The 11655-nt window shown below is 54.9% G+C and overlaps 1 protein-coding gene across 1 annotated transcript; it reads left to right on the top strand.

Moving 5' to 3' along the window:
* Positions 1-827: 827 nt before the first annotated feature.
* On the top strand, positions 828-10296 carry ube2ia (ubiquitin-conjugating enzyme E2Ia; the record flags this gene model as incomplete). Its single annotated transcript, XM_086002221.1, is given in 7 exon segments — positions 828-917; positions 1003-1075; positions 4218-4243; positions 4245-4268; positions 4270-4329; positions 5455-5534; positions 9918-10296. Coding segments are annotated over 7 exon segments (417 nt in total), but the record flags the coding sequence as incomplete, so codon positions are not given.
* Positions 10297-11655: the final 1359 nt, after the last annotated feature.

The following is an 11655-nucleotide window of genomic DNA, read 5'->3' as shown; positions in this document are numbered from 1 at the left end:
GGTACGAGGGGTTGGGTGGTATTTGAGGGTCAGTGTTCTTGGTACGAGGGGTTGGGTGGTATGTGAGGGTCAGTGTTCCTGGTACGAGGGGTTGGGTGGTATTTGAGGGTCAGTGTTCTTGGTACGAGGGGTTGGGTGGTATTTGAGGGTCAGTGTTCCTGGTACGAGGGGTTGGGTGGTATTTGAGGGTCAGTGTTCTTGGTACGAGGGGTTGGGAGGTATTTGAGGGTCAGTGTTCTTGGTACGAGGGGTTGGGTGGTATTTGAGGGTCAGTGTTCCTGGTACGAGGGGTTGGGTGGTATTTGAGGGTCAGTGTTCTTGGTTACGAGGGGTTGGGTGGTATTTGAGGGTCAGTGTTCTTGGTACGAGGGGTTGGGTGGTATTTGGGGGGTCAGTGTTCTTGGTACGAGGGGTTGGGTGGTATTTGAGGGTCAGTGTTCTTGGTACGAGGGGTTGGGTGGTATTTGGGGTTCAGTGTTCTTGGTACGAGGGGTTGGGTGGTATTTGAGGGTCAGTGTTCTTGGTACGAGGGGTTGGGTGGTATTTGAGGGTCAGTGTTCTTGGTACGAGGGGTTGGGTGGTATTTGGGGGGTCAGTGTTCTTGTGTACGAGGGGTTGGGTGGTATTTGAGGGTCAGTGTTCTTGGTACGAGGGGTTGGGTGGTATTTGAGGGTCAGTGTTCTTGGTACGAGGGGTTGGGTGGTATTTGGGGGGGTCAGTGTTCTTGGTACGAGGGGTTGGGTGGTATTTGAGGAGCTGTGTTCGCAGCACTGCCGTGCTTTGTGAATTGGGCACCAGTGCGTGTGTTGTAAGATCCTGTCACTGCTCTACAGGGTTTCGTGGCCGTGCCTGTGAAGAATCCGGAGGGTACGATGAACCTGATGAATTGGGAATGTGCCATTCCAGGCAAGAAAGGGGTGAGTAAAGCGGCCGAGGTCACGGTCCACAGAATTAGTCCAATAAACCTTCTGATGTGAAACCACGTGCCTTTTGCTCCAACAGACGACTTGGGAAGGAGGCCTCTTCAAACTGCGGGTGCTGTTTAAGGATGACTATCCCTCCTCACCACCAAAGTGTAAGTATCTGCAATAGACGGACCGTCCTGTGTAAAAGCAAAACCATGTCCTTGGCCTCCTGTAGTGCCAGCCCGCTAGGAGCGGAGGAGCATGGAGTGAATTCCACGGGCTGGCGTATCGCTGGGTATCTGGGTCCTGACGTATCACTGGGTATCTGGGTCCTGGCATATCGCTGGGGTATCTGGGTCCTGGCGTATCGCTGGGTATCTGGGTCCTGGCGTATCGCTGGGTATCTGGGTCCTGACGTATCACTGGGTATCTGGGTCCTGGCGTATCGCTGGGTATCTGGGTCCTGGCGTATCGCTGGGTATCTGGGTCCTGGCGTATCGCTGGGTATCTGGGTCCTGGCGTATCGCTGGGTATCTGGGTCCTGGCGCATCGCCGAGTATCTGGGTCCTGGCACATCGCCGGGTATCTGGGTCCTGGCGCATCGCCGGGTATCTGGGTCCTGGCGTATCGCCGGGTATCTGGGTCCTGGCGCATCGCCGGGTATCTGGGTCCTGGCGTATCGCTGGGTATCTGGGTCCTGGCGTATCGCTGGGTATCTGGGTCCTGGCGCATCGCCGAGTATCTGGGTCCTGGCACATCGCCGGGTATCTGGGTCCTGGCGCATCGCCGGGTATCTGGGTCCTGGCGTATCGCCGGGTATCTGGGTCCTGGCGCATCGCCGGGTATCTGGGTCCTGGCGTATCGCCGGGTATCTGGGTCCTGGCGCATCGCCGGGTATCTGGGTCCTGGCGTATCGCCAGGTATCTGGGTCCTGGCGCATCGCCGGGTTTCTGGGTCCTGGCGTATCGCCGGGTATCTGGGTCCTGGCGCATCGCCGGGTATCTGGGTCCTGGCGTATCGCCGGGTATCTGGGTCCTGGCGCATCGCCGGGTATCTGGGTCCTGGCGTATCGCCGGGTATCTGGGTCCTGGCGCATCGCCGGGTATCTGGGTCCTGGCGCATCGCCGGGTATCTGGGTCCTGGCGTATCGCCGGGTATCTGGGTCCTGGCGTATCGCCGGGTATCTGGGTCCTGGCGCATCGCCGGGTATCTGGGTCCTGGCGTATCGCCGGGTATCTGGGTCCTGGCGCATCGCCGGGTATCTGGGTCCTGGCGCATCGCCGGGTATCTGGGTCCTGGCGTATCGCCGGGTATCTGGGTCCTGGCGTATCGCCGGGTATCTGGGTCCTGGCGTATCGCCGGGTATCTGGGTCCTGGCGTATCGCTGGGTATCTGGGTCCTGCCCTGCAGGACAGTCAGTGACTGTCACTGTCACCGCTTTGTCTTTGGAGAAATTCCGTCTGCAGTTGTTAATTCAGCTTGTTTTCTTTGCAGGGAATTTGAATGATGTCGTGAAAATTTAGCAATTGAAATGAAACGCCACACGGGGCCATTTTAGTTGGATGATTTCGATTTGTAATTTACAAATTTGAATTAAGCAGAGTCGGTTGTACGACAGTGATGCTCGCTGCATCAGTGTGGACCCTGAGCCTAGTGACGACAGCGGCGTATTGTGTGTGCAGGACCGGCCCTCGCGGTGCGGTGGGCTGGGGAGGGACACTCGCGGTGGGCTGGGGGGAGGGACGGACGCGGTGGGCTGGGGAAGGACGCTCGCAGTGGGCTGGGGGGAGGGACGGACGCGGTGGGCTGGGGGGGAGGGACGCTCGCAGTGGGCTGGGGGAGGGACGCTCGCGGTGGGCCGGGGGGGGGGGGGACGCTCGCGGTGGGCCGGGGGGAGGGACGCTCGCGGTGGGCCGGGGGGAGGGACGCTCGCGGTGGGCCGGGGGGAGGGATGCTCGTGGTGGGCCGGACGCTCGCGGTGGGCCGGGGGGAGGGACGCTCGCGGTGGGCCGGGGGGGACGGTCGCTCGCGGTGGGCTGGGGGGGACAGACGCTCGCGGTGGGCCGGGGGAGGGACGCCGGGGGGAGGGACGCTCGCGGTGGGCCGGGGGGGAGGGACGCTCGCGGTGGGCCGGGGGGGACGGTCGCTCGCGGTGGGCCGGGGGGGACGGTCGCTCGCGGGGGGGACGGACGCTCGCGGTGGGCTGGGGAGGGACGCTCGCGGTGGGCCGGGGGGAGGGACGGACGCGGTGGGCCAGGGGGGAGAGACGCTCGCGGTGGGCTGGGGGACGGTCGCTCGCGGTGGGCTGGGGGGACGGACGCTTGCGGTGGGCCGGGGGAGGGACGGACGCTCGCGGTGGGCCGGGAGGGGGGACGCTCGCGGTGGGCCGGGGGGATGGACGCTCGCGGGTGGGACGGTCGCTCGCGGTGGGCCGGGGGGGAGGGACGCTCGCGGTGGGCCGGGGGGAGGGACGCTCGCGGTGGGCCGGGGGGGAGGGACGCTCGTGGTGGGCCGGGGGGGGGAGGGGCGCTCGCGGTGGGCTGGGGAGGGACGCTCACGGTGGGCTGGGGGGACGGACGCTCGCGGTGGGCTGGGGAGGGACGCTCGCGGTGGGCTGGGGGACGGACGCTCGCGGTGGGCTGGGGAGGGACGCTCGCGGTGGGCTGGGGGAGGGACGCTCGCGGTGGGCTGGGGGGACGGTCGCTCGCGGTGGGCTGGGGGACGGACGCTCACGGTGGGCCGGGGGGGGGGGGGGACGCTCGCGGTGGGCCGGGGGATGGACGCTCGCGGTGGGACGGTCGCTCGCGGTGGGCCGGGGGAGGGACGCTCGCGGTGGGCCGGGGGGAGGGACGCTCGCGGTGGGCCGGGGGGGAGGGACGCTTGCGGTGGGCCGGGGGGGGAGGGGCGCTCGCGGTGGGCTGGGGAGGGACGCTCGCGGTGGGCTGGGGGACGGACGCTCGTGGTGGGCTGGGGAGGGACGGACGCGGTGGGCTGGGGGGGAGGGACGGACGCAGTGGGCTGGGGGACGGATGCTCACGGTGGGCTGGGGGAGGGACGGACGCTCGCGGTGGGGCTGGGGAGGGACGCTCGCGGTGGGCTGGGGGGACGGATGCTCGCGGTGGGCTGGGGGGAAGGACGCTCGCGGGTGGGCTGGGGAGGGACGCTCGCGGTGGGCTGGGGGAGGGAGGGACGGATACTCACGGTGGGCCGGGGAAAGGACGCTCGCGGTGTGTTGTGTGACTGATCTACGTTTAATCTGTTTAATTACCTCCTTTGCTGCAGTGCTCTTGAAACTTTTGCTTTTGATTTAAGGCAAATTTGAGCCGCCCATATTCCACACCGAACGTGTATCCATCAGGAACCGGTGTGTCTGTCAATTCTAGAAGAGGAGAAGGACTGGAGGCCAGCAATCACCATCAAACAGGTCAGGTTGATGTGGAGTAGGATGGGGCGTGGTGTTTAACTGCAGCTCTGCAGGGAGCACTTTCACTAATCGTCACTGGCTAGTTTAGAAATCTGGACAATCTCCAAGTGGCTGGATTGAGAGCTAATCCAGGGATTGAGGGAACAACCTGTCGAAACTCGGAGGAGGGAGATGGGACCTGCTGTTTCTCAGCCCCTGTCAGCTGGTCCCAGCACAGGGCTCGATCCGTCTGTTAAATGACTGATGTCAGAATTCAGCAGTTTATTTCCCCTGCGTACTCCCCCTTCCTTCCCTGAGGCCGCCTCTCACCGAGGCCCCTCTGGTACCCTCCCAAGTGGCCGTTTTCCATGTCCGCAGAACCTGATCCTGTCCTCACCCAGCAGATGGCCCTGGATGGCGACCGGGGCTCTTTATTTTGTCCACCCCCCCCCAATTACTGCCCCGCTCAGATCCGCTAACCGAGGCCCGGGATCCTCCTGCTCTGCATGACTTTACCTGAGGTCGAGAGGCTCTCCAAAGAGCAGGGAGCTCTCCCAGTGTCCTGGCCAACACCCCGCCCTCAAAAAAACACCAAAACAATCAACTGGTCAGTCAGCTGGTTTTTTGTGCACCGACTACATCAGGTTTGCAAAGGTAACTGACTGCTCGACAGGTCATTGTTCAATAGGTGAAGCGATGTGATCAGGTGCTGGACGAGTACGGGTCTCTTGCCCTGAGGTGCTTGGCCGTTCAAACCCAAGTGTTCGAAGCTTTAATGTTTCGACGCGAGTAGCTCAGGTGGGTGGGATTATTAACATCATTTAACATCCAGCCTCTGGAACCCTGACCTTCAGGAAAAAAGCTTCTACTGTATTCGTTCGTTCTTTGGTCATCCAATTCAATTTCAATGTTATTGGTCACATAACTAAATACAAGAAGTGTAATCTAGTCAGTGAAATGCTTTTTTCTTGAGGAGCCGAGAGCACCAAGCAGCAAGAACACTGAGCTGCCGGGTACGCACGGAGCTCGCAAGGAGAATTGTCATTTTGAAACAGCGCGAAGTGTCCCCACCGGCTCCGTCCGGGCTGTGCAAGTTGCACTGTTCACGTTTTGCTTCATTGTTTACTTTATCCCCCCCCCCAACAGATATTATTAGGTATTCAAGAACTTTTAAATGAGCCAAACGTTCAGGACCCAGCTCAAGCAGAAGCCTACACAATCTACTGGTAAGCATCAGCTCCTTATCTGTACTCGTGCAGCACTGTGCTCTCGACACAGCAGCGGTTTTCAAACTAGGCTGTGCGGAGCTTCGTGGGGTGGGCTGTGGGGTCTGATGTTACCCGGAATCTGGCAGCACACTGGGGAGCAATATTCCAGTGCTTCTCTTGCCAATATGAAGACAATTTTCTTCGTGCATTTCGGAAGCTGTTGGGGGCACGGGGATCCAACGGAGGAAGACTTGGAAATCTGATGTGGCATTTATCTGAAATGCTGCCAGCTCAGCTACGCCTTCAGCCGCGAGTCGTACCCCGCCTTTCTCGTCTTTGTTTCTGTTGCTTCAGCTGAAGCCTTGAGATTTTGGTGATAAAGCAGACATTGAATGCCGGTTAGGAACCCACATTTTCAAAGCATCCTCCGCGGTTGCAGCAGAATAGTTCGATCACTCCACTGAGCGGCCCCAGTGAATATTCCATCCGCTCTTTGCCTTTTACTCCAGTGTGAATGGAAAAGGCTGTTGTAGCAATGCAGTGTTGTTCATATTGCACTAAGTTTGGATTGCATCGCACTGACGTGCTGTTAATGTGTTGGGCTCAAAGGGAGGGAGAGTTAGTGAGTGAGTATGAGGGTCTACTGCCAGACAGGGAGTGAAGCCTGGGGGCCTGATGAGTGAGCTGGGGTTCCTGTCCAGTAATTCAGCCGGGCAAGTGGTGGAAGTGTCAGTAGGAGAGCATTTTGGCGACAGTGACCACAATTCGGTGAGATTTAAGGTGGTCATGGAAAAAGACAAAGACGGCCCGGAAATAAGGGTTCTAAATTGGGGGAAGGCCGATTTTAATATGATAAGGCAGGATCTGGCCAAATTGGACTGGGAGCAGCTACTTATAGGAAAATCCGCATCAAAACAGTGGGAGACTTTCAGAAGGGAAATAGAGAGAGTACAACGCCAACATGTTCCTGTAAAGGTCAAGGGTGGGACCAACAAGCAAAGGGAACCTTGGATGACGAGGGATATACAAAAATGCATTAGAAATAAAAGGGGGGCTTTTGGCAGTTACAAAAGACGGAAGAAGCCCTAGAGGAGTATAAAAAATGCAGGGGCATACTTAAAAAAGAAATTAGGAGGGCGAGGAGGGGCCATGAAATAACACTGGCGAGCAAAATAAAGGAAAATCCTAAGATGTTTTATAAGTATATTAAGGGCAAGAGGATAACCAGGGAAAGGGTAGGGCCCATTAGGGACCAAAGTGGCAATCTGTGTGTAGAGCCAGATGATGTAGGCGGGGTTTTAAATGAATTTTTTGCATCTGTGTTCACTATGGAGAAAGACGATGCAGACATAGAAATCGGGCAAGGGGGCTGTGACATACTTGAACATATTAGCATCGAGAGGGAGGAGGTGCTAGCGGTTTTAGCAGGCCAAAAAGTGGATAAATCCCCAGGCCCAGACGAGATGTATCCCAGGCTGCTGTGGGAGGCAAAGGAGGAGATTGCAGGGGCTCTGACACAAATTTTCAGAACCTCTCTGGCCACAGGGGATGTACCAGAGGACTGGAGAACAGCTAACGTAGTACCATTATTCAAGAAGGGTAGCAGGGATAAACCAGGGAATTACAGGCCAGTGAGCCTAACATCTGTGGTAGGGAAATTATTGGAAAAAATTCTGAGGGACAAAATTAGTCTCCACTTGGAGAGGCAAGGATTAATCGGGGATAGTCAGCATGGCTTTGTCAAGGGCAAATCATGTCTGACAAATCTGATTGAATTTTTCGAGGGGGTGACTAGGGGGGTGGATGAGGGAAATGCTGTGGATGTGGTTTACATGGACTTCAGTAAAGCTTTTGACAAAGTCCCGCATAGGAGACTGGTCAAGAAGGTAAGAGCCCATGGGATCCAGGGTGCCTTGGCGCGTTGGATCCTAAACTGGCTGAGTGGCAGGAGGCAGAGGGTGATGGTCGAAGGTTGCTTTTGTGACTGGAAGCCTGTGTCTAGTGGGGTACCTCAGGGATCGGTGCTGGGTCCCTTGTTGTTTGTGATCTACATAAATGATTTGGATGAGAATGTAAAAGGTATGATCAGTAAGTTCGCAGATGACACGAAAATTGGTGGGGTGGTAAATTGTGAGGAGGAAAGCCTCAGGCTACAGGACGATATAAACGGGTTGGTCAGATGGGCGGAAAAGTGGCAAATGGAATTTAACCCTGAAAAGTGCGAGGTGATGCATTTTGGACGGACAAATAAGGCAAGGGAATACACAATGAGTGGTAGGACCCTAGGAAGTACAGAGGGTCAGAGGGACCTTGGTGTACATGTACATAGATCCCTGAAGGCAGCGGAACAGGTAGATAAGGTGGTTAAAAAGGCATATGGGATACTTGCCTTCATTAGCCGAGGCATAGAATATAAGAGCAGGGAGGTTATGATGGAACTGTACAAAACGCTGGTGAGGCCACAGCTGGAGTACTGTGTGCAGTTCTGGTCGCCTCACTATAGGAAGGATGTGATTGCTTTGGAGAGGGTGCAGAGAAGATTCACCAGGATGTTACCTGGGATGGAGCGCCTCAGCTATGAAGAGAGGCTGGACAGGCTGGGGTTGTTTTCCTTGGAGCAAAGAAGGCTGAGGGGGGACCTGATTGAGGTGTACAAAATGATGAGGGGCATAGATAGGGTAGACAAAGAGGAACTTTTCCCCTTAGTAGGGGGGTCAATAACAAGGGGGCATAGATTCAGGGTAAGGGGCAGGAGATTTAGAGGGGATTTGAGGAGGAACTTTTTCACCCAGAGGGTGGTTGGAATGTGGAACTCAATGCCTGAAAGGGTGGTAGAGGCAGGAACCCTCACAACATTCAAGAAGCATTTGGATGAGCACTTGAAATGCCATTGCATACAAGGCTATGGACCAAATGCTGGAAAATGGGATTAGACTGGACAGGGATGGATGGGCGGCGCAGACACGATGGGCCGAAGGGCCTCTTTCTGTGCTGTAAAACTCTATGACTCTATGAGGTTCACTGTTACCCCACTCTGCTATAGCTACAGAAGTAGTAATGTAGGGCAGAGTGTAAATCAGGAAATTAGAGGCGCATGTAACAAGGATAATACTGTAATCATGGGGGACTTTAATCTACATATAGACTGGGCAAATCATATTTGCAGTAATAGTGTGGAGGACGAGTTCATGGAATGTATACAAGATAGTTTTCTAGATCAGTATGTTAAGGAACCAACTACGGATTTTCAACTAGGGAACATGCTATTTTAGATCTAGTATTGCGCAATGAGAAAGGGTTAATTAATAACCTTGTAGTAAAGAGGCCTTTAGGGAACAGTGACCATAATATGATAGAATTTTATATTAAGTTTGAAAGTGATTTAGTTAAATCCGAAACTAGGGTCTTAAATCTAAACAAAGCAAACTATGTAGTTATGAAGGGCGAGTTGGCTAAGGTAGATTGGGAACCTACATTAAAAGGTATGACGGTAGACAAGCAATGGCTAGCATTTAAAGAATTAATACATAATTTACAACAAATATACATTCCTTTAAGGCACAAAAACCCCACAGGAAAAGTGGTCCAAACGTGGCTAACAAGGGAAGTTAAAGATAGCCTTAGATCAAATGAAGAGGCTTATGATGTTGCCAAAAACAGTAGAAAGCCTGAGGATTGGGAGGATTTTAGAATTCAGCAAAGGAGGACCAAGAAATTGATAAAGGGAAAATAGAATATGAGAGTAAACTAGCGAGAGATATAAAAACGGACTTTAAAAGCTTCTATAGGTATGTAAAAAGGAAAAGATTAGAGAAAGTAAATGTGGGTCCCTTACAGGCTGAGACAGGAGAAATTATAATGGGGAATAAGGAAATGGCAAAGAAATTAAACAAATACTTTAGGTCTGTCTTCACGGAAGAAGACGCAAAAACCTTCCCAGAAATAGTGGAGAATCAAGGATCTAGCGAGAATGAGGAACTGATCTTATTGAATGGCGGAGCAGGCTCGAAGGGCCAAATAGCCTACTCCTGCTCCTATTTCTTATGTTAAGTAATACTGGGCTGTATCCAATTCTGTTAATACACTGGGACTGGATCCATTTTATATCTGGCTTGCTCATTGAGGGCCCAGTAAGATTTATTAAAGATAAAGATTAGAAGCACTTTGTTCGAGAAGGGACTGAGAGTTGTGAGGGTGCCAGACCCACATCGCTGACCCACCAGTGAGGGCTGGGTTCGGGTTTCCTAATGGGAATCGCCCCCTTTCCTTGACAGTTGCCTCGGGCCGAGCCTCGCTCAGTGAGCAGGGCCTTGTGTTGTGCCGTTCGGTGGGTGGTGTTGCTTTGGGCGGTTGATGGGTGGCGGTGCCTGACTGCTGATGCTGTGCCTCTTCCTTTCACAGCCAGAACTGCGTGGAGTACGACAAGAGGATTCGCGCACAGGCCCGGCGCTTTACACCGACATAGCGAGCTGGGTGGTCTGTGGAGAGGGTGGGGAGATGGCTCAGCAAGTCCTCGTGCGGTTCAGTAAAGTGACCAGTTTTCCATTGGGCCTTTGTTTTATAAAGTCCCGGTGCATTCTTTCCGCTGTCTATTGTCCCTCTCCTCTGGCCCCAGTGTTTGGCCTCCGGGTGTGGGAATGAGCGTTGGTCACACCACAGACCAGGAACTTGCTGACTGCTCAATCCAAAGCGGGTTGAGGGTCCCGGCCCACAATTTGTATTTTTGATGGTTAATATAAAGTATAAAGAAGAAATAAACGTCCTTTTATTTTAATACAAAGCCGATATTCCGAGTACTGTAAAATGCTAAAACTTTTATACTTTCCGTAATACGAAGTCTGGATGCTGCATTCTCCGTGTATTGCGGTGTTTTCCCGGGTGGGGAGAGCGTGTCTGGCAATGCTGGGCTCCAGCCGGTGGCGGCATGCAGCACTCCCGCTCCCCTGTCCCTGGGTCTTCACAAAGACAATAAAACATTCCTGCAAAATACTCTGCGTCTGCTGCTTTATCCCCCGGGCCGGGGGCGGGTTTACCGGCTCAGTAGCTGTGGTGGGCAAGGCCCGGGGGTGGGTTTGCTCCGGGGCCTGGGGGAAATTCCCCGAGACCGTGACATGCTCGCTGCTCCCCCAATCACAGGCTCGCTTTTCCCGCTTTCTCTGGCTGCTCACGCACTGACAGGTCAGCCCCGCCCGTCTGTTAACCGCATTAATCCTCGCCCCTCCGCCAACCGTCACTCCTGCGCCCGCCTTAAACCCCGCCCCGCGCTCTCACAGCCATCCGCCTTCACTCCCGGGACTCGCCTTCCTCTCTCAGACCAAATCCAGGGACCACTGACACTGAGACACCAAATCCAGGGACCACTGACACTGAGGCACCAAATCCAGGGGCTATTGACACTGAGACACCAAATCCAGGGACCACTGACACTGAGACACCAAATCCAGGGACTACTGACACTGAGACACCAAATCCAGGGACTACTGACACTGAGGCACCAAATCCAGGGACCAATGACACTGAGGCACCAAATCCAGGGACTACTGACACTGAGACACCAAATCCAGGGACTACTGACACCGAGACACCAAATCCAGGGACCACTGACACTGAGACACCAAATCCAGGGACCACTGACACTGAGACACCAAATCCAGGGACCAGTGACACTGAGACACCAAATCCAGGGACCACTGACACTGAGGCACCAAATCCAGGGACTACTGACACTGAGACACCAAATCCAGGGACCACTGACACTGAGACACCAAATCCAGGGACTACTGACACTGAGACACCAAATCCAGGGACTACTGACACCGAGACACCAAATCCAGGGACTACTGACACTGAGACACCAAATCCAGGGACCACTGACACTGAGACACCAAATCCAGGGACTACTGACACTGAGACACCAAATCCAGGGACCACTGACACTGAGACACCAAATCCAGGGACCAGTGACACTGAGACACCAAATCCAGGGACCACTGACACGGAGACACCAAATCCAGGGACTACTGACACTGAGGCACCAAATCCAGGGACTACTGACACTGAAGCCAAATTGAAGGACTTCTTACTATAAAATGGGAATTCGAGTGCCTCAGTGTGGGCAGTGGCTCCGGTGCAGGCTGAA

The sequence above is a fragment of the Somniosus microcephalus genome, chromosome 11, assembly GCF_052327205.1.
Source record: "Somniosus microcephalus isolate GS21.2 chromosome 11, FLI_Smic_1.0, whole genome shotgun sequence".
Lineage (NCBI taxonomy): Eukaryota > Metazoa > Chordata > Chondrichthyes > Squaliformes > Somniosidae > Somniosus > Somniosus microcephalus.
The sequence above is the reverse complement of the archived record's forward strand: the minus strand, read 5'-3'. Positions and strand labels throughout refer to the sequence as shown.